At 38.9% G+C, this 23172-nt stretch overlaps 7 protein-coding genes across 7 annotated transcripts; 1 reads left to right on the top strand and 6 right to left on the bottom strand.

Moving 5' to 3' along the window:
* Window positions 1–45: 45 nt before the first annotated feature.
* Window positions 46–9294, bottom strand: ECM17 (sulfite reductase (NADPH) subunit beta; the record flags this gene model as incomplete). Its single annotated transcript, XM_043192078.1, has 5 exons — window positions 46–4355; window positions 4452–4471; window positions 5501–7763; window positions 7815–7973; window positions 9291–9294. 5 exons carry the CDS (start codon window positions 9292–9294, stop codon window positions 46–48), a joined length of 6756 nt encoding a protein of 2251 aa, XP_043048373.1.
* A 111-nt stretch (window positions 9295–9405) lies between these two features.
* On the bottom strand, window positions 9406–10362 carry KQ657_001279 (putative phosphomutase; the record flags this gene model as incomplete). Its single annotated transcript, XM_043192077.1, has 1 exon — window positions 9406–10362. One exon carries the CDS (start codon window positions 10360–10362, stop codon window positions 9406–9408), a length of 957 nt encoding a protein of 318 aa, XP_043048372.1.
* Window positions 10363–10966: 604 nt separating this feature from the next.
* Window positions 10967–12883, top strand: TPD3 (protein phosphatase 2A structural subunit; the record flags this gene model as incomplete). The annotated part of the gene is made up of 1 exon (XM_043192076.1): window positions 10967–12883. One exon carries the CDS (start codon window positions 10967–10969, stop codon window positions 12881–12883), a length of 1917 nt encoding a protein of 638 aa, XP_043048371.1.
* Window positions 12884–12905: 22 nt separating this feature from the next.
* Window positions 12906–13517, bottom strand: ISA2 (Isa2p; the record flags this gene model as incomplete). The annotated part of the gene is made up of 1 exon (XM_043192075.1): window positions 12906–13517. The coding sequence occupies one exon, from the start codon at window positions 13515–13517 to the stop codon at window positions 12906–12908; it is 612 nt and encodes a 203-aa protein (XP_043048370.1).
* A 237-nt stretch (window positions 13518–13754) lies between these two features.
* Window positions 13755–16067, bottom strand: PMT2 (dolichyl-phosphate-mannose-protein mannosyltransferase; the record flags this gene model as incomplete). Its single annotated transcript, XM_043192074.1, has 1 exon — window positions 13755–16067. The coding sequence occupies one exon, from the start codon at window positions 16065–16067 to the stop codon at window positions 13755–13757; it is 2313 nt and encodes a 770-aa protein (XP_043048369.1).
* Window positions 16068–16472: 405 nt separating this feature from the next.
* On the bottom strand, window positions 16473–17381 carry KQ657_001275 (uncharacterized protein; the record flags this gene model as incomplete). The annotated part of the gene is made up of 1 exon (XM_043192073.1): window positions 16473–17381. The coding sequence occupies one exon, from the start codon at window positions 17379–17381 to the stop codon at window positions 16473–16475; it is 909 nt and encodes a 302-aa protein (XP_043048368.1).
* Window positions 17382–17853: 472 nt separating this feature from the next.
* TDH3 (glyceraldehyde-3-phosphate dehydrogenase (phosphorylating)) lies at window positions 17854–18855 on the bottom strand (the record flags this gene model as incomplete). The annotated part of the gene is made up of 1 exon (XM_043192072.1): window positions 17854–18855. One exon carries the CDS (start codon window positions 18853–18855, stop codon window positions 17854–17856), a length of 1002 nt encoding a protein of 333 aa, XP_043048367.1.
* Between the last annotated feature and the right edge of the window lie 4317 nt (window positions 18856–23172).

Below are 23172 nucleotides of genomic sequence, written 5' to 3'. Positions count from 1 at the left end.
CTATAACTGTATTATAACTGTTTTTGTTCTCTTCATATACATTAATTAAGCATCTTCAGGAATATCTTCATGGAAATACTTACCTTCAGTTGTAGGCTTGATATACCCAGCTCTAATGACCCAATCACCAAATGGCTCCTCATGGTTTCTTTCCAACCCCCATCTCTTGATCATAGGTTTCAAGATATCCAAGATTTCGTCTTCCTTTATGGAATAACGGTAGATCTTATTCAATCTTTGACCATAATGTCCACCTCCTAACAATAAATTATAAGCTCCTGGTGCCTTACCAACCAAAGCAATTTCAGCTAACCATGGTCTGGCACATCCATTAGGACACCCGGTCATTCTCATGACTATGGAGTCATGTCTCAATCCATATTCTTCAATTGCTTCTTCTAATTTGGTGATTAATTTGGGCAAATATCTTTCGGATTCGGCCATGGCTAATCCACAAGTGGGCAACGAAACACAAGCTGCTGATGATAATCTCAAGGCTGAAAAATCAGTGTTATCCAACTTGTACATGGCCAACAAATGCTTAACATGTTCAATATCATAATCACTGATGTTGGAGATCACAAGATGTTGATTCCCTGTTAATCTAAACTCCCCAGATTTACCAATTAAGTAGTTGGCTATTTCTCTTAGCCCGGTCTTTTGAGGTAATTCAGGTGTATCTTCAACTCTACCGTTTTCAATGAAACATGTGAAATGGTTGAATCCAAGTTCATCCCTACACCATCCGAAATAATCAACATTGGAGTCGATTTGATAAGGTCTGGCTTCTTCAAATTTAAAGCCCAATAGTTCTTCAACTTTTTGCTTGAAAACTTCCACTCCTAAATCATCAATGGTATACTTCAATCTGGCATGCTTTCTGTTGGTTCTATCACCAAAGTCTCTTTGAACAAGCATTACCTTCTCACAAGCAAGATGAACCTTTTCAGCAGAAACATATCCAAACATAGACCCGGTTCTGGGGTATGTCTTCTTATTATTGTGAGTGGATCCCATACCACCACCGGCCATTAAATTGTAACCAGTGACATTATCTTGTTCATCAACAATAGCAATTAACCCAATATCATGGGCCCAAACATCAACATCATTGTATGGAGGAACAGTAATAACAATCTTGAACTTTCTAGGTAAATATGTGGGACCATACATTGGTTCAACATCAGTTAAGGCATTACCTGCAACTAAAGTCTTCTTCTTGGTCGGACCTTCCTTTCGGTTTTCCCAAACTTCTCTATCACCAGGCTTATCACCTTCATCTTCACCTTCCAACCAAATCTCGTGATAGGCGGTAGTATTAGGCAACAAGTGTTCAGAAATCAAAGTACCAGTTTCAGCAACTTGACTGTGAACCTTGGCATTAGATGGTAAGGCAGAAACCATGACGTTTCTGTTAACATCACCACAGGCTGCCAAAGTATCCATTAACGCAGAGTTCATACCTCTAATGGCTGGTTTCAAATCATGTTTGACCACACCATGTAATTGGAAAGTGGCTCTGGTGGTTAACTTCAAAGTACCATTACCTCTGGTATCAGCTAATTCGTCCATCTTTAAATATTGTTGAGGAGTAGCAGCTCCACCAGGTAATCTTACTCTAACCATGAAAGCATAGGCTGGTTCCTTACCTTGAGCCTTTCTTTCATCCCTAATATCACGGTCATCTTGCATGTAAATACCATGGAACTTGGTCAATTGTTGATCTACAGCACAGATTGCACCGGTAGATTGGTCATTCAATCCTTCAACAATGGTACCTCTTAAATAGTCAGAACCAATCTTCATGTCTTCGTTGGTCAAAGGCTTTGGTTCTTCAATACCATCAACATTATCAACACCCAAAGCTTTCCAAATTTTGGGAATCCATTCATTGAATCCAGTGCTAAATCCATCGGCGTCTTGATCATCTCCTAACCCAATTTCAGCCAATTCAACACCACCATATAACTTCAACTTAGCATCTAAGTCCTTAGCTGGTTTATTGTAGTAGTGTTTGTCTTCCTTTCTGGGCCAATATTGAGAATCACCTAAACCAAACACAGAATACTTAATGGCAGATAAATCCAAATCATTAGCTCCTTTAATACCATCCCAGAATTGCTTACCATTAGTTGGGAACTCACCTTGACCGGATGTGGAACTGACAAACACAACATTAGTTTCATTAGGCAAATCTTCAACTGAAAGATCGTCCATAGCTAATATAGTAGCCTTTAAACCTCTAGCCAATGCTTGTCTATGGATCTTTTTACCTAGGGCTTCGGCATTTCCCCCATCTGATGCAAATGCAATAGTAAGTGGAGGTCCTGATAATCCTTGCAATAATTTGTGGAAAGAATCATCAGCAACTTTAGCTTGTCTGGCCTTTGTTTCAGCATTGGCAGTTAATGCTGTCAAGTTTCTTGATAATTCAGGGTTTCTAGAAGCCAATAAAGTCAACTTATTTTCTCTATCTAAGAAATCCTTCAACCCCTTTCTCAAACTTGAAGAGTCCAATTTGAAAGCATCCTTTTCGTTTTCCAAAAATGGATCGTATCTGTATAAGGGCCAATGACCAGAGTCAACAGCTTTCTTGGTTTCCTTTAAAATAGACAAAGTGTTATCATTTTCACTATGGTATGGTAAATATGCCAAAACAATTGATGGACCATTGAACTTCTCAGCTTCAATGAATGCTTGTAACACCTGAGTATATGATGAATAGACTGCAACAGAAGCAACATAAGTATTCCCATAGTTCATGGCATATAAGCCAACGTCCTTCTTTCTGAATCCGTTGACCTTCTTTTCAGATTGGGTCTTTTCTTCATAAGGTTCAGAGTCTATTATTAACATGTTCACGTTCTTACCTGATGTTATCACATTGTGAACACCAGAAGAACCCAAATCATAAGACCAGGCATCAGAACCAATTAACCAGTTATTCTTAGTGGAAAAGTAGTTGGCTAAGGAAGCAATTTGTTTTCCAGACTCTGAAGAATCAGTGCCCAAATATTCAATGATCTTAGCAACATCATCAGCACTTATGGAAGATGTAGATGATGAATCCTTAACTTGAACCAACCATTTAGATAATAATTCCAATAATTCAGAGTTATGGGGCAGTTGGAACTTGTTTTCCTTAACAGCATTGTAAACCAAATCAATTAGTCTACGTTGTTGTTCGTCATCATACAAGAAAGCACCAAAACCAAATTCTGGGTTGGTTTCAACACCAATTGAATCTTGGTTGAATTGGTTTAAGATTCTTAAAGATTCTGAATTGGAATTAACTTGTTGTAAGAGCTTCAAGTAAGCAGATTCAGATTTGACGGCATTTTCAATAGCTTCCAACAGCTCTTGGGTTCTCTTGATGGAAGATTTGGTTGATAATTCAGTGTCCAACTTTCCAAATGATAAGCTTTGAATAGGTGATTCCGATCTAGTATTGGCTAAAATGTTGGCTATGGCTTCGGAATATTTCCCAGTAGAGATATAGCCAATAGTGGCAGTGATGATCTTGGAGAAGTTCTTCAATGATTGGTATTGAGGATATTCAGAGAAGAAATCCAAGGCCAATGGACACACGGCATTAGTACCTTGATTAGTGGCCACAAGAGATTGTTCAATCAAAGTCAAAGTCTCCACGGAATTGGGAATCAACTTCAAGAAGGAAGCCAAATCAAATGGCTTGTACAACTTGATGGAGATCAATAACACTTTAGCAGAAGCAGCAGCCTTAGCCAATTCCTCGGTGACTTGACCAAAATACAAGAAAGCGTCCTTTGGAGAGGGCACCTTTTGCACCACTTCAAAAGGTGTCACCTTGTAATGGTTTAACAACTCTGGAACAGATGTGATGTCAACAGAAGAGGGTTCATCGGCACCACCAACAACGATCTTAGAGAGGGTGATGGATTCTGGTTTGGCAGGGACGTAGAAATGAAATACTGGCTTGTTCAACAAGGAAGCCAACTTATACCCAACGTTAGCAAACTTGGCACTCTCAGCAACAGTTTGAGACACCAAGATAGGGAAAGACAAGTCTCTCAAAGCAGTGACAATGCTAAAGTCAAAGGTGTTCAATTCAACATGGGAAACCACAGGATTGGTTTGGAAAGTTGACAAAGATAAATAAGGCAAGTTCTTTAATAAGGTTATACCATCAGTAGCAACAGTAACAATTTCACGATGTTCTGGTTGTTGTTCAAGAGTGTTGATAACAACAGCATACGGATCATTGGCTGCCAATAAAGACTGAACGTCTACAAGTGGCTTAAAGGCAGATTCCACTGTTTTAGCAGGTTGTGTGGCAAACACAGATGACCCACCAGCCTTATTGATAACATAGGCAACTATAAAATGCTGTTAGTACTGAGGTTATGACGAAGATAAAGGTGATGATGGCATCGTTGCAGTGATGCTTATCGCTTATCTTGTGCTTAACTTACTGGCTTCTGTTTGAGTGACGCTCATGATGAATGCAAATCACTACAAACACAATTATCAACGGCTATTGCTTGGTAGTAGAAGAAGAAAGACAATTGAAGATAATCTATGAGACAGCTACTAAATTGACTATTAGTATGAAAATTATCATAGACGTAGTGTCACAAACAAGGTTATATTGATAATTATTCTTTGGCATTGTAAGGTATATAACGTCTCCTCATAGCACGTGACAGCAGCTCATGGTAAAGAGATCTGGTATAATTTCTATCCAATCAGTTATTGATTGAGGGTAAGCTTTGATAATGCGTGGGATGACGAATATGTCACGTGATGTGGAAAAATATATCCTTGGTGCTATCACAGATTACCCCATGTTTTTGACTGCATGTGCACGAATGTATGCATGTATGTATGTATAGTGTGCATGTACATACGTATGTATGTATGTATGTATGTATGTATGTATGTATGTATGTATGTATGTTTGTATGTATGTTTATATGTATTTACATATGTATGTTTGTATGTATGTTTGTATGTATTTACATACGTATGTCCGTACGTGTGCTCTACCTATACCAGCGACAATAAGATAATGAAAGATGTCATGGCACACGTCAGTACCATCACCAACCCGATCCATAACACTAACTGATGACTCTTTGGTGTGGGCAGAAACCGTTGGAAATTCAAGTTAATGCTCATAAAACTGAACATAAGTGAAAAAAATAAGATCAGCACCAAAGTAATAAATAAGCCTAAATTGTCAAAGATCCAAACTCGGCCCTGAGGATCGGAATAGCTATTAATAATCGTGTAGATGATCCCCAAGGCTATACCTGATGAAAGAACAGATATCACGCAGAGTGCAAAATAAATGTATGATAAATTGATATCAAAGTTCTGTTCATATTGATATTGATATTCCAATTGATATTTGTCTCTTGCTAAGAACGAAGGATCTTCGTTGATGCTATCGTAGTTTCCGGGGGTGGAGTCGTAGCCATTGAAGTATGCATTATTTTGATGATGATGATGATGATGATACCATTTTTCTCTATTATTGTTATAGTAGTAGTAGTTCCCAAATGATTCATGTCCAAGAAATTGTCCATATATATCATTGAATTCTTCTTCTTCGTCAAAACCACGTTCTCCTCGAACCCAATATCGCAACTTGTGGAACTTATTACTAAACCATCCAAACATTGACCGGTCATGATGATCATCATCTTCATGAACAATTTGATTGGAAAAGTAGTCATTAAAAGGTGATCGTTTCTGAGGTCGAATAAATAATGAAATGTTGTCATCATCAACGGAGTCAAACATCATAAAACCATCATCTTCTTCTCCTTCTCCTTCATCATTATAATCACCATCACCATTATAATCATTGTGAGATCGTGAGATCATAGCTCGGTGATGAGGGTCTGTGAATACTGATTTTGAACTATGTGGAGTGGAACTATGAGTAGTGGGGGAGTTATCGTGTATTCCTCCCCCGCCACCCCCTCCCCCATCAAATCTTCCTCTATCATATCCACCCCCTCCTCCGCCTCCAGCGCCACCTCCAATATTACCGAGCTCCCCATCAACACCTCCTCCGCCTCCACCATTGAAACTAGGTCCATGCTTTCCCCAACCGGCTCCAAATCCGCCTCCTCCACCTCCACCGAATTTCCAATTCTCCATGCCTATAGTACTCCCCACTCTTCGAAGCAATTGTTGTTTGTCCTCTCCATCAACAGCATTGGACTCTCCTCCTCCGCTAACCTCTTCGAGTTTCTTGAGTAAGTTCAAGTAAAGCAAATTGGCATAGTGATTTTCTTCAAACTGAGGTATGACGTTACAGTAGCATGAAAGCATATAATCATACAAGTTCAAGTCCTTATACATGTTGAAAGTCGACTCTTGTTGAATGATCCGCTTTAGAGGCTCTGGAAGACGACGGAGTGAAGGAGATGTGTATTTGTTGTGTAGAATTCTCGCTTCATTTTGATCTGTGACAGCTATGCTGGTCTTTAAATTGGATATAAAGTTGAACAAGCTGGAATCATTGGATGTTGCTGAAAGTGTAGCAAAGGGGAACCGATCCATTTGAACATCATATTGATTCAAATCCAACAGTTTTACTAACGTTGGTGAACTGGTGGTGTAGATGTTGTAGTCTAAAGTGAAGAGATAATCATCTTCAAACTTAGCAAATGATGCAGTGCTAGTATTTGACGGATATATGGGGTTATCGCCACTATTACTTATTGTTCCAGCTCCTGTTCCAGGAGCACCACCGGTTGGAGAAGTTTGACTCTGCAGTACACCTTCTTCGAAATCACCTTCATGGAATATAAAACGAGATCTCTTGCTGACAATCTTCAACTTTGGAGTGAACTCATTGTATCGCAAGCAATTTAGGGTCTGGACGATTCTACCATTCGACTGGAACTGTGGTGGGATGGTTTCCAAGACGGTGGGGTCAGTTAAGAACTCTTGAACAAAATCATTGGGGAGGAAACAGTAGGAGAATTGACGAAGACCTCCGGAATAACAGATAATGGCCAGATGCGATTGGTTTGGTTGAGTAATAATTAAGGAGGGACATTTATGATCAAATTTCGGGGATTGAAGGTATATGATGGAGATTAAGTTGTTTTGGTCAAGTATCTCCAAGTTCAGATACACATTGAGCGTGAGTAATGCTTCGTTGAGAGTGTTGGGATCATCTGCTATAAGAAATGACAAGTTAAAGTTCTTTTTAAGTAAAGACTTGACGTCAAACACCACGCTAGAGTTACTATTCTTCAATTTGGCCAAGTCAGCAAACGATGAGTTGTGAACCAAGTTGGACTTGCCATTATGTAGAGACACTGTGTCGTTAGTAGCCAATGAGTCAGTTACAGAGTGCTTTTTTCTGATGCTTGAATGTAGAAGTAAGGGAGAAGGCGGTCTATTATTGTCAGTTTGTATGTGTTGTTGTATGGGCATGGCAGATGGGTTATCTAAACCTCGATGGACAAGTTTGATATCTTCAAATAACGATGTCAAGTCCAACGTTAAGGGACTTAAATTGAAGTTGACAAAAGACGTTGGATCCAGATGCAAATACAATCGTAACTGGTTTATCAAGTGCTTTGACTTTTCCCGATCAGGATAGTATTTAAGGAGTTTCTTGAAGATCTTCTTGCACGCTATCTTTTGGATGAGAATGAATTTTGATAAGTTCTTTAGTACGATGGACAATTCAACCACGTGATAAAACACTTCATGGAGGCTTGTTCTGGCTGTTGCGATGGCTGCTTTGGAACATGATTCTAGTGATGTTTGTATGTGAGATAGTATTACTCTGAAGTACTGTAACCTACGATTAAGTTCACCGTATTTTGTCTTGATAAAGAGCGTGACATGATCAAAGTTTTCAATGAAGGAAGCTTCTAGTGGACGTAAGTCTGTTGATGATGAGTGGGTTAAAAGTCTGATTTGTTTCTTTAAATCGTTATAGTCTATGTTGTATCCCTTCCACTCTGGAATCGATAGGTGAGTTAAATTCTTTCCGAATTTCATGTGAAAGATGGTAATACTTTTCTATATACCACTTTATTATAATAGTACCTTATAACCCTGTTTAAAGTATTACGGCACACGATAAGACTAACGGGACTGAAATATGTGTTCACCGTAAAGTTATAATGGCCATGGAAGGAATGTCAGCCTTAATCTTTATGCACCAACGTATGTTGAACAAAATGACCTTGTTGGGTGAAAATCCTGATGATATTGGGGTTCCTTATCGCACACCTTGATGCACACTACTTTCGATGGAATGACCTAACCACAAGTGTCGTTGATAATAACAGTGTTTCACTACGTATTAAGAATGTCAGATACAGGGGTGTAATCAAGGTGAAATATGTATCTATATATGTATATTTTTATATACATACATGTATGTCGGTATATATAGTTGGAATGCCTTTATTATTAAAGGTTGTCTATATATTGGTTTTGGGAGTTTTTTATAAAGTCCTGCCGTGAAAGAGTGGCAGAACCAGCAGAGACAATTGAATTTGTGTCTTTAACACCTAAGCCTTACACCTGAACAAAGGTACGAAATTGGATTGTTTAACGATCTAGTCGTGTGAATCTTTCATCATTAATAAAAGCACTTATTAACATGAGTATAAGTACTTGCCCATGTGTATATTTATACTTCCATTCAATTATGTATATGAGCGTATATACATACGCAAGAGCATACATATGCGTGTGCATGTGTATGCATGTGTATGTATACCCAAGGCATGCCCTTAAGCAAGCCCTCACTGACTCTGTTTTATGGGTCCCTCGTTAGTTTTGTTCCTGAAGTCATTATTAGGGTCGTACACTCATGCAGGCCATTTTGCTGATGTGCACACCTTCACTTGTTGAATGTAACAATTCTACTTGTTTGTCCTTGTGATACCATGCGATAAGGCAAGACAAGACAAGAAACACACTCCTTACCCTAACAAACGTCACCTACTGCCCTTTAAGGCTGTTTTCCTATGGGAAGGCTAACGTTGTTACGGTCAACTTTCCTTCAGCATACCTCACGGGAAAATTATCATAAGAGTAAGCTTATTTATCCCCTAAAAAATAATGCATTCCTTTATTGTTCTTTGGTACTCTGATCTTGTGACAAAATACTGTTTCTGGTCGCTGTACTGTGTAAAGCTTCTCTCGGGTATCAGATGTGACTCTTCTTAAGAAGATTTGATTTACCACAGTACTGTATAGTTCATCTGTGTGTCTGGTATATAGAGACCAAGATGACGAAATTGGATTATTGTCAAAGTGCATACTCATTTGTTGCTACAGTTTTAACAGATTATACGAATTGAACGGCATAGACTTAATAATCCAGTTAACATAAACATAACTATGAAAGCCTCCTTCTAAATACGACTTTAGCGGTTTCTATTGTTCATTAGTGATGAACTCTCCCTTTACAAGAACGGGGATAACTCCTCCTGTACCAATGGCAAACGGACGATGGCCCAACACTAGTAACAGACTCCGAATACTACCACTATGACTGGTTATACAAATATTTGACTCTTCCTTGGTGGTGTACTTTCCCCATATATCTTGGAGACTCTTGTTGAGTCGAATGGCTTGTTCAGCCGTTGATTCTCGATAATCATCTTGATAGTAGATATCTTGTTCCACAAACCCGTCTTCTATCTCGATCCCCAAGGGACAATATTTATAGTCAATTACTGATCGTGGCAGTCTTTTATCGCAAGTATGAACCCCCATTTGTTCTCTGATATTTTCCATCACTAAGGGCCGAACGGTCTTCAAATCAACTAAATCCAAATCCGTCCATGTATGGATCATTGTATCAATACTGCGACTTAAAGGACTAACAAACCACCGTTGAGGGACTTTTAACCCTTTAGCTATCTCTTGGTTCCATAATTCGCCATTCTTATGGGCTTGAGATAACCCTAAGTTGGTCAATAAAGCATCGGGTCCCCATACAATCTTCCCATCGCCGGTTAATTTCGACCAATAATTATTCCAAGCATCATCTCCGTATTGAGAATGTGCCAAATTATGGTATCCTTGTCCGTGTCTAGCTAGAAAAAGTACCTTGTACCGAACATTGTCACTTTCGGCTGTGGCGTTAAGCTCATGGACATAATCAAACACCTTATCCCAGGATTCCAAGTTTAATCCGAACCTTTCCTTTGAATAGTCAAAAGTGGCTTCGTTGGTTTCAGTTAATGATTGTTTGAACACACCGGTGACTGTGGAGAACTTCCAATACGAACGATTGGACTGCTGTATCTCCAGTGCGAGAAGTTCATTGTACTTTTCCCTTTCACTGGAAGCAATATGGGAATCTATAACGTCTATCTGCGAGGGCATACTGTAAGTTACGCTTGAGTGTGTGGGTGTCTGAAGGTAATTGTAGAAACGTGGAGAATTTATTTTAGTGTGGTAGTGTGTAGTCTATAAATGTGTAGACTAGTCGTTGCAGTACTATAAATTCTCTTAATAGTACTGTCTGCTGCAACTATTACTATGATGCTACTTGTTGATGCTTACACCATTACTTAATGGTTTGTAATAGTAGTGGTGCCTTCCAAAGGAACTACGTTTAATACGACACTTGACCAGAGGAATATTTTTGTAGGGTTGCATCATTTGGGTCCCAAAAATGTCGCATTGATGGGTGTAGCCATACCGCAGGGGGGGGCATTCCATAAGCTATTAACCTTTCTAACATAAACAAAGAAATTGGCTAAGTGTCATTAAGATATTCAGACTTGAACCGCTAGGCCCCACTTCCAGACCCCACCGGTACTACTGCTTGTATCGCATCACAGTATGATACTACCCAAACTTCTTGATGTCGCACTTTCGTCGTGTGCGCCTCAACATAGGGTACGAAACTACAGGGTTAAATAGCCAACACTTGTTGATAGTCACAGTACTCTTGACGAATATAAACAATAACACTACTAATATCATGGATAACTTCAACGACGACTTATATCCATTGGCCTTGCTAATGGATGAGTTGAAACACGATGACGTGTCGAATCGAGTGGAAGCCATGCAGAAGCTTGATACCATTGCTATAGCCCTTGGACCTGAAAGAACACTTAGTGAGTTATTACCCTTTTTATTGGACGTGGCTCATGATGACGAAGACGAGGTGTTTGCTGTATTGGCAGGTAAATTAGGGGATTTCATTCCCTTGATTGGCGGTCATGAACACTGTGAACCGTTGATCCAAATTCTTTTACCCTTGGCTTCTATTGAAGAGCCCATTGTCAGAGACAAGGCTATTCAATCGTTAAATAAGATCAGTATGGAATTAACTGATGAAGAATTGAACACCATTTTCTTGGGCTTGATTCAAAACTTATCGCAAGCAAATTGGTTTTCCAAGAAGATTGCTGCTTGTGGCTTATACAAGTCGGTTATTTTGAAGGTTAATGCTCAAACCAGAAAGAACCTTTTGGCGATGTATTTGAAGTTGGTTACTGATGAACTGGCTCCCATGGTTAGAAGAGCAGCGGCTAATAATTTACCCGCCATAATTGATTTGTTCACCAGCGGTGAAACCATTGAACCAATCACGAGTCAAGATTGGGAATACATTTCTCAAATGTTCCAAAGTTTGATTAATGACGATCAAGATTCAGTTAAATTTTTAAGTATTAAAGTTTTGATATCCATCTTGGAGTTCTTTGACCATGCTAAAGATACTCTGCACAACCAAGAGTTCCTCTTATATTCGTTAAAGCTTATCGAAGATAAATCTTGGAGAGTTAGATACACGGCTGCTGATTATTTCAGTGATATTGCAAAGCATTTTTCAGGTGAGGATTTGGCCAAGTTAATTGATCCTTTCATTGCTTTAATGAAGGATAATGAAGGGGAAGTTAGAAAATCCATTGCTAAACAATTACCAAGTTTCTGTGGTCTTTTAAATAAATATCCAACCACCAAATCTTCAATTTTGGCTAAAATAATACCCGTGGTTAATGAATTAAGCCAAGACCCCCAGGAGAACGTTAGAGCTTCGTTGGCTTCCTCAATTACTGAATTATCACCTATTTTACAAAAGCAAAACACCATAAACAAGTTATTGCCCATTTTCTTGAATATGTTGAAAGATGAATTCCCAGATGTCAGATTAAACATCATTAGTAACTTATCTGTGGTGAACGAAACCATTGGGATTGATATGTTATCCACATCACTTTTACCAGCAATCACTGAATTGGCTCAAGATACTAAATGGAGAGTTCGGTTGGCTATCATTGAGTATATTCCTAAATTGGCCGAGCAATTGGGTGAGAAGTTCTTCAATGATGAATTATTAAACCTTTGTATGTCTTGGTTATGGGACTCAGTCTATGCCATTAGAGAAGCTGCCGTCAACAACTTGAAGGAATTGGCAGTTATATTTGGCTCCAAATGGGCTAACACCGAGATCATTGCAAAGATTTTAAGTGCCCATCGTGATAACAATAAGAGTGATTCAATGAATGACAACGATGTTGAAGATAATGATAACGATGATAATAATACTACCACCAATAATAACACCAACAATATAAACTATTCTAATTTCATTACTAGAATCACGTGCTTGTTTGCTATTACCAAATTGGTTCCTGCTATTTCTCATGAAATTATTGCAGAAAAGATCTTACCCTTTATCAATGAATTATCTGGAGATTCTGTCGCCAACATCAGATTCAACGTGGCCAAAGCCTATTTGTTGATTGCCACTCAGTTAGCTCTGGACCCCAAGTACCGAGGTCTAATCGAACAAGACTTGTGGAAGCATTTAGAGATCTTACAGAACGATGAAGACATTGATGTTCGGTTCTATGCCAATGAAAGTGTTGATGGTATTAAGGCACTTTAAACTATTTACGTAGTTTGAATTATTATGATGATCCTCTAGCCAGTTTGGCCTCTTCCAACTTATCAAAGTCGAAATCAAATGATGATCCACACCCACACGATGTAGAAGTGTATGGAGAATCAACTACTTTAAATTGACTACCTATTAACTCTTTAGTGTAGTCAACTTTGGAGTCCTGTAGGATTTCTAAGCTTGAATCATCAATTATAACTTGTGCTGGGCCTCTCTTGAACACATAGAGATCGTTATCTTTATCTTGAGCCAACTCTTTGGCTACTTGAGTTAACTTCAAATTATATTGGAATCCATGGCATCCCCCACTTTCTACTCCTATTCTTAACGCTGAATCTGGGTCTTTGTCTGTTTCAATGATCAGACGGAGTTTAGAAACAGCTCTTTCCGTTATAGCAAGCTTTTTGGGCGTCACGCCATGAACAAGTTTTGTTATAGCAAAATCAGCAGAATCTGTTTGTAACTGAATAGTTTGCTCTGGTGTTAATTGCGGAGGTGGTGGATTATTTTGAGGAAGACTGAAACCAGAGGCTTTGAGTTTGCTTACAGCTGCTGCTGACGATGACGTTCCGTTCCACCGAACAGACAGATATCTTATACCTCTACCTAAACTTCTAATCATGTTGCTCTTACGGATAAATTACTGTTAGTAATAGAAATTATTCGGAGTCACTATCGCACTTCACCTTTAACCCCCCGGACTCTTTGGTCACGTGATGTTGGTCCGGGTAACCCATTGATAACCTAACATTACTGCTGTATTGCACTAGACATATGTTAATGTTAATGTTAACGTTATTGTTTATTGATATAAAGTAAATAAGAATAGTATCAAGTGTCAGTAGATAATAATAGCAACTTATTCGTAGTTATCGTTGCCAACTCTCCAAGTTGGGAAAAGATCCAAGTACAGAAACTTTTCCTTTGGTCCGTCCATACCAAATACCAAATGTCTCCAGTGGATAAAGGCATAGATAACACCAACATATGACAAAAAGTGCAAGACGTTACCCAAAACAGGTCCTCTACAACGAGTGATTGCATTGGACCACAATTCTAATTCATAAACCCAAACCAACATGGCAAAGTATAAGGCTGGAACATAATGATGGACATAAGTGACTCTTCCCATGATAATAAATGGCATAAAGTGTAAACCCCAGCCAAACATAGGATAAATACCACCCATAAGGAATTGTTTCAATCTGAGTGGTTGAGTAGTGGGGAAATCAACAAATTGTCTTTGCCATCTTAACAAGAAGTATAATACAACAATAAAGAATGCCAATACACCAAAAGTAGATGGCAAAGTGGTACCTGGAGATCCAATCATATAATACTTGACATTTTCAACACCCCAACCACACATTCTAATACCGGTATTCAATGTGGGCCATTGCCAGGCACTTGAACTCAAATCATCTTGCTTTTCAGTGTCTGGAACCAAAGCATTGTTAGTAGCCATCATAGCCAAGTTCAATTGAATGAAATCTTTAAAGAAAGATGTACGAGGTAACGAGATATTATCAGCACGTGGAAGAATATCATTTTGATGGTTTTCAATATTCCACCAAGTTCTCTTATCTCTTTTGAATGGATTCTTAATACAAGTAACTTCACCTTGTCTGAAACCCCAAGCAGGCAAGTTGTTTCCAGAGGTGGCCAAATAACAATCCATAACAACGTTCTTCAATCTAAAAGAGGTAGATAAAGGATGCAACTTCTTTCTGTCTTCGTCACCAAACTGTTCAACAACTTCAACACGCCAATGGTCCTTGTCGTCACCAATGGTTACGTTACCATAACAGGAGACTTCCTTATAAGATTTACCAATAGGAGCAGCAATATCATGAGAGTGTAAGTTTCTCCCAGTTGAAGTGTGCATAAGTCTAACGATATTACCATCAATGACATATTCGGTTTGGTTTTCTTTTGTAACATCGTAAGGAGGTAAGTTTCTAGGACGTTGCAAAATCCAATTGTTGTTAGAATCCTTATGGGAGTAAACAGTGACTTGTTGTTGCTTAGAACCTTCAGGATAAGTTTGAACATGCGAGTGCAAAAGACCGCCCGCCAAACCTTGGTTCTTAAGAGTAATGACAGAATGACCAATGATGATATCTCTAGCATCACCACCAACATCTGACCCGAGTAAATTGGCTTGGAAAAGAGACGACATGGTAGCATCACCAGTCCCAGATTTGTACAACAAGTCAAAATGAACTTTAAAGGAGATCATGAAAATAATCATTGGAATAAGAATAAGAGCAATACCTCTTGCAAGCCAATGTTGACCATAGGTTTTCCAAGACATGGATTTTTGGCCCAATTTATTCCATAAATCAACAACGGTGTAGATACCAACCAAAGTGGTGACAAACAAACCCACCATTTTGACGGAACAAGTGCAACCAATGGAGAACCCGGTAAGCAATAACCATTTCCACCATTTTCTCAGGAATTCCAATTCACTAGTATTGAAGTTATTAAATCTAGTGAAAGCAAAGACAGTAGCAACGGTGAAGAATAATAACATAGAGTCCAACAAAATGAACTTACCCAAAACGATATAGGACAATTCCAAGGTGACCATCAAGGTGAACAACCAAGTAGTCTTGACAGAGTAACCTATTTCCTTACAGGTGAAATAAGCCAAGGGAGTACACAAAGCAGAGAAAACAACTTGGAAAACTCTCATTTTAGTATAGTCAATGTATTCAGGGTATTGTTCACCAGAGGGGAAATCCCAAGAACCATTGTAACCAGCCAAATAACCAGACAACCCTATCAACATTTTACCTAATGGGGGGTGGACATCATGGTAAAATTCGTGTCTAAGGTAATAAGAACCAAACTTACCGAAATGGGCTTCATCCCATACAACGTGGTTATTGGCCGAAATACGATATAATCTGACAGCAAAGGCAAGAACTGTGAATACCAAAGGTGCAAGCCATGATTCCAATTGAGCCAAGGAAGATTTGCTTTCTAGTTTCGCGTTGAACTTGGATCTTTTATGAGACTCACGTTTATCCAATTCAGCTTCACGAATCTCTGGGGTTGAGGAGCCAGAGAGTGACGACGACGTGGACGCCTTCTTACGCTGACGGAGATCTTCTTTACTGCCACTTTTAATTCCTCTAGAAGAAGATGCAGTGGTGTTGGAAGACATGTTGGTGATAAGAACGCGCTTTTTAAATATACTGGTTTATATTCGACGTTGACGTGTTTTATATGGAATAGAGACGGGGTTTTTGGCACACTTCCATGTAGCCAATGGTGATGTCCCGAATTGTCTGAACGGATTTAAGAAGCAAAGAAGCCTTTGAATTTGGTCAATTGGAAAGAAAGACTCAACTAATGGGTGGGATTTTTAGTTTTGCTGTCAATAACTTTTCCACCACCGCGAAAAACTTTTGGTGTTGGGGTGTTCTGAAATTTTTCACCTTATGGACAGGTGTTCGTGGGTTTAAGGTTATATGCGACGCCAATTGCCTGTTTGGGTGTGACATTGGGAACGAATAGGTATCCCTGTTAGTGTTCTTATCTATAATAACCTAATCTAATCTATACTATGTCAAAGCTCACTGTATAATGTAGAAATAATATACGGAAGTAGCTGACTATGGGTTGTAGAAATCCGTACCCCACCATCACCAAATAGTGATAAAGGTCCAGTAATCAATCGAACAACTTCCAAACGTGAAAGGTTAAGGGTCGTGGTTTTGGAAACAAACTCAAGGATTGTGTCTATTGGGGAAGACTCACTAGGTTCTTCAAGTAGTACTATTAAGTCATCGGAGGGAACAGACACTGCTATGTTTTGAAGATGATCGTTGATTCTCAGTCGGACATTCCCCTGACCGAATACCAATTCTAAAGACTGAAGCTGAGAGAGTTCAAACTTTCTTTGGAACATCAATAGTACGTTATTGGCAACCTCCATAAGGTATTCCGATGATAACGTCAATGCTCTGATTGCTAAGGGTATATTTTCGGTTTCTGTTGGGGTTTGCTCTGATGGCATGGATTGGAGAAGTGTTAACATGAACCCATCAAAGTCCTTAGAGGCAATGTATCCTTGTCTCATACCATTTTTCATAAGTATAACGCTTCTGGAATCAGTGGTTTCTCCCGTTATAAACACTAGAAGCAATCGGAGTCCTACTTCCGACTGTTTTACGGTCAAATAGCTCACCCCAAGAATATTTGGATCATCAATATCGCCTTCTTTTTCTGGTGTAACATCCAACTTCTTAACCACATGCTTTACAATTACTCCTCGAAGAAAATCGGATGCATTGGAGATCCCACTATTGCTTATCGACGTAACTCCGTTGTAAACGTATTTGGTTATGTTTAGTCGTATGTACTGAAGTTGCTGGTTGCTGAAGTCAACGGAGATCGCCCTATTGGTTTTATAAAGTCGAAACGATTTATTATGGAATATTCTGGGGTCTATGTCATCACCAACCTCGGAAGTCATTGCAACACAGATAACCCGAAGATTCCTTTAGTTCAATTCTTATAAAGTACTCTCATGTGTAAACAGTGAATCGGTATAAACAGATTTTTGTGTAACTTTCACTAACCTTTTGATTATGTAATAGCTAGCGTAATCAAGAAATCATGTGACCTTCACTATTGAGTGGTGCAATAGCAGCAATCTAATCGCATAATTCTGCACATTGGCACCCAACAACCAGCTGATTTTCAACCTAATTGAATTGACATGTGGAGGTAGTACCAACTGAAGCTTCTCACTTCAGAGTTTCGGATCAAAGGGATAACTCAATTGAGTCTTCTACAATCAATTATCAGCAGTACAATGTATTTCAATATCTCAAATATAAAAATAACTATATACGTTAAATATCTTTATTAATAAGCGTAATCGTGTCATCAGAGCCAAATTAACCATCGGTCGAAAGGCACAAAGGAAACCATAAGCTCTACACTTATTTCTTGGCGATCAATTCCAACAAGTCAACGACTCTGGTGGAGTAACCGTATTCGTTATCGTACCAAGAGATCAACTTGACGAAAGTAGGAGACAACAAGATACCGGCCTTAGCATCAAAGATGGAAGATTCGGAAGAGGTCAAGAAATCAGTAGAGACAACAGCATCTTCAGTGTAACCCAAGACACCCTTCAAGGCACCTTCGGAAGCAGCCTTGACAGCAGAAGTGATTTCAGCGTAAGTGGTTGGCTTGGACAATCTAACAGTCAAGTCAACAACGGAAACATCGGTGGTTGGAACTCTCAAAGACATACCGGTCAACTTACCGTTCAATTCTGGAATAACCTTACCGACAGCCTTAGCAGCACCGGTGGAAGATGGGATGATGTTACCGGAAGCGGTACGACCACCTCTCCAGTCCTTGTGGGATGGACCATCGACAGTCTTTTGAGTGGCAGTGATGGAGTGGACAGTGGTCATCAAACCTTCTTCAATTCCGAAAGTGTCGTTAATAACCTTGGCCAATGGAGCCAAACAGTTAGTGGTACAAGAAGCATTGGAGACAATGTTCAAGTCAGAAGTGTACTTGTCAGCGTTGACACCAACAACGAACATTGGAGCGTCAGCAGAAGGAGCAGTAATAAGAACCTTCTTGGCACCACCTTGGATGTGCTTGTTAGCACCTTCGAGGGTGGTGAAAACACCGGTGGATTCGATAACGAAATCGACACCAGACTTACCCCATGGGATTTGAGCAGGGTCACGTTCTTGGAAAACCTTGATCTTGTGGCCGTCGATAACCAAGTTGTCACCTTCAGAGGTAACTTCACCCTTGTATCTACCGTGGGTGGAGTCGTACTTGAACATGTAAGCAGCGTAGTCAGGAGAGATGAAAGGATCGTTGATGGCAACGACGTTAATGTCCTTTCTGCCCAAGGCAATTCTCATCACCAATCTACCGATTCTACCGAAACCGTTAATACCAACGTTGATAGCCATTTTGTTGTGTTGTTCTTTGTTAATGCTTTGTTTAGGTCAATTGAATCAAATCAAGAAATCCTGGTGAACAAAATTCTTTTCGTTAAAACATTTTTCGTCCGGGGGGATCCCCCATATTTATACCCTTGAATCCGGCTGTCCAAATTGACGGACCCATAATTTTTCGCAATGAATAAGAAACCTGAATAATTCCACTTCACACCATACCACAAGCTGCCGGATTATTGTTACTGTGTAATTTTTTTTGATCTTAGATACAGAAACAATTTTTAATGTTGCATCAGCTTGAGCGTAGTTTTGCTCTGAGGGGTGCCTTAACGTATACTCTTAGAGGTACCTGGGCACACTATTCCTTCGTCCGTCTTGGGAGCGAGAGTATTCCTTTACAGGGCTGCGCGGCGTGGTAACTGCTAATACAAAAGACGTGTGTGCACCGGTTCTACGCCTAAATATAGGGAAAACGGGCCGGGTGACGGGTGTCCTTAGGATTCTGTAAGCGAATAACCAAGAGTGGAGTGCTCAACTCCGAGGAGCGCGGTGAATTTTGTTCCGTTGGTACTGCATGTAATGTTGATTAATTATGCTTATAGTGGCCTTTTAAACATGCCATGCCAATGCAAAAAACACTCAAATGATAATGATCCATACATACACAACCTTGAGATGTGTTGTGTTGACAGAAGGTGATTAAGTAGATTCTGTACACTGTAGAACTCTATTCAATTGCAACCAAACGACGTCACGTAAATGCATTATGACTCTGATTGAGTTTTTCTACGGTGGATTATTAATACTATTGTTTAGGATGAACGGAGATATTTAGTACTATCGTGATGACGTTTGATATTTTGGTAGTAACTAAATTTAATACCTACCACTACAATAACTGATATGCTCAAAGTTTTAGCTAGTATTCTAATGAAATTCATATATTCCCCCACAGGTTCTTAAAGGCCGAACGGGAATACGAACAACATCCCATGGGTGCTCGGTGATTGTCGCTAAACATCCCGGGGGCTCCCGTAACAAGCTTAGGTATTCCTGCGAATTGCGGGGACACCTGATGTTCCTCTGTGGTAATCTCTTATTGGCTAAATGCTACGCTTCATGAGTAGTAGTTGGATAATGTAATACAAATGGCATAATACAAATAAGTCAAGACTTTAGTGGCAAATAGTACATAACCGACTCTGCCGAAATATCATGAACTTTAAATGTGGATCATCTTGAGATATGACACTACTGTGCCGTATAAGAGTCATCATCAGACGTAAGTGCGGGTAACCCAAAAGCTATTAGTACAATCTTCAACTGCAAATATAGATCTATGAAAGGTACTGGAATCTGATACACTGTGTCTTGAATTGGCATCACTACTGTTAGATAGCAAGAATGATTCTTTCCATTAGTAAAAAAGGAGGAGAAAGCTTTCTTTTTAGTTTATCTAAATAAAACAAAGCTGATATTTCATGGTAATTGTTACACTATTGTACAAAAAATAGGATACAGAAAAAAAACTGTAACAAGAACTCGTAAGAATGTAGTAATGCCGTTTTAATGAGATCTCTTGACGTGTAGCACTCCTTTGGTTAGAAAACACTTTTGTTAGAAATTGCAATTTCTATGATCCTGAAAAGATTCAAACTCAATGGCTTTATTGGTAAAGGAAATCGTAAATGTACTTTGTGAAAACAGAAAAATGCGAGAATTAGCAAACACATATACAAGTACCAACTGATTAAGAGAGAGTCATCTAAAACTTTCTTTGGTGGAAGTACAATCTTGACAAAGAAATATCCATGTAGGAGTAAAAACACCTACGATGTGACTACAAAGCGATTTGAAATGAAAAATTAAAGTTTGCTCATTAAACGAGTAATAAGTACTCAAGCCACTAAAGTCCTTTGCGCCTCTTATCTATTGTATATGTTTTAACTTGTGCCAAACGATGCTAATCACGAGACACTTTGAAGTTTATAGCTGAATGAAGAAACCGTAATAGTACATAACTGCCTAAGATATACTGCATAGTAATGTCCTTCTTGTTCATGTGCTACAGATTGGAGTACTGGAATGTAGGAGGATGTTTGCGAGAGCTCGTAAATCCGTGCATACATCTAGAACATCATTCTGTAAAAACGGTGATATCTTCGGATGTTTCGCTTGTAACTACTTCAGAGCGAGATTGTCATACTGCCAGTTATGAGCGCTGCCATTGACAACGCTTTGTATTGTTGTTTGCGTCACATCATATATGTTTTTACCATGAACATAGTCACGCGGGCTAATTAAGAGTTAGTACAATCGAATTTAAGCTTATTTAATGCAAGTATGAATACTGATTATCACGATTTGAAAAGTGTTAATAATTAGACATTGCTTGGAATATACAGAAAGTTTTCCACAACCACTGTGTCGTTTGATGACAATAAAGCTTTAAAACAGTAACAAAAAAGTTGTACTTTAATTACTAACTCATGCTTACAAATGGAATCAAGGCATTTCCTTGAATCCATAGAACGATCCATGGCAGTTGTACCGAAATAAGAAAAGTTGATCGCTTCCTACCAATTTGAATTCTCCTACGCAAATGAATGAACCACATGAAGGGCACCAGTAAGCGGGTAGTAATCCACAAATGTGTTTATTATTTTTTCCATGATTTCTACGAATAGATCACTAAATAAAAGTTTGTAAAAACTATGTCAACCCTGACTAATTTTTTATGAACTTAGTCCCCACTATTGTATTATCGAACGGCTATACATTGCTTGATATGGACCCCTTGCAAACGTTAGGAACACCAAAGAGTTTTGCATTTGCAACCAGAGTCTCCTTAGGGCAACAAAGCAAATCAAACCTGCAGCTTACAAGTTTATTGACAGGTGCCAGCATGAATGTTCATTCACATTGCAAATGGGTTGCGAGCCCAAAGGGGTTTGCTATTATGGTGACTATCCAGAAATTATTCACAATGGTTAGAACAAGGTTGAGTTGAAATTTAAAACCACGAACACCACCTTTAACAATTTTTGAATATGCCAGCTTTATCCTATAAGAAACACATTTTGTTCATTTAAGAGCTATACTGCATTAAGAACGGAACAATTAGAAGCGGAACAACTTGAAAAGTTATCCGTTTGTGAAGTATAGCCTTGTTTTAACCTCTCTTTTCAACTCCCACCAGAGGAAATTGGAAGAAGGTAACATCAGTCAAAAGATCTCTATAAACTTTTACGTTCGAAATACAAAACTGAATCACCGTGGTAGTTGGGCCAATTTTCGGGATAATTATTTATTTTGCCATGTTGTCCAATAGCGGTAAAGAAGTTAAGACTTTTAGATCTTAAGTGGCATGCAAGGTCAGTGGATCATTAATGGGTATTATCCGCCGTAAATTGAACTAATAATATTCCAAGAATATCACCCCCAGTACAAAGCCGCATGAGGTATGTAGTGCATTCGAACAATACAGCATAGCATTCCCAAGCAGATAGAAGGTTTACGTGGATTAACTTAACGGAATATATTTAGCTAATAAGAGTGAAAATATGATACATTGATAGCGCCAATTCCGACAATGTCAACTCAAATCATCGTAGACTCTGTGTCAATCATTACTCCCATTCGGTGAATTATGTTAAAGGAGACTTCGATTGATGAGTTTTCTGGAGTATTGTTCATTGTTGCAAATAAGAATGAAGTTTCTTTAACTGAATTGTATAATTGCGTAAATGCTTTATTAATATTAGGTCCAACGCGGCTTTGGGCATTAGTCAATTACAATTAGGGTGGCTGAGGGATTGTCTCAGTTTTGCTAAGGCTAGTTTTGCTATGGCTACATATAATATGGCAGAGCTCTATGGCTTCTCCGCTCAAGATGTAATAGAATACGACGTAAGCCTCTAAATAAGCCTCCATTATTATGCCCTCTTTCCGCCGTAATTGAGTTGAAGGAAGACTCCACTCAATTGATCAAATTTAGATTTGAAGCAACTTAGGTTGAGTCTTGCACTAACCTAAGAATTCGTATTTGAGTATTTCGGTAAACTTCAGGTTTTCTTTACAACTAAGTCAAATCATCAAGTTTGTCGAAGCCATCTCTAGCAAACCATAAATGCGTATATGTCATTTTTGAGAATCACTTACTAGATACGAGGAGTGTTCCACCTGAAACTTTTTTGTGTTACCGACGCTTACAGAATTCTATTATGATCTAAAGTGGACGTAAGAAATATCCGATGCAATTTTCCGGAGCATGCTTTTATGTCTTATTACTATTGAAGTTTAGAATGTTGAGCAACACGATCATGGTAC

This window comes from Scheffersomyces spartinae (genome assembly GCF_019049425.1).
Source record: "Scheffersomyces spartinae strain ARV_011 chromosome Unknown scaffold_15, whole genome shotgun sequence".
Taxonomy (NCBI): Eukaryota; Fungi; Ascomycota; class Pichiomycetes; order Serinales; family Debaryomycetaceae; genus Lizanozyma; species Lizanozyma spartinae.
The sequence above is the reverse complement of the archived record's forward strand: the minus strand, read 5'-3'. Positions and strand labels throughout refer to the sequence as shown.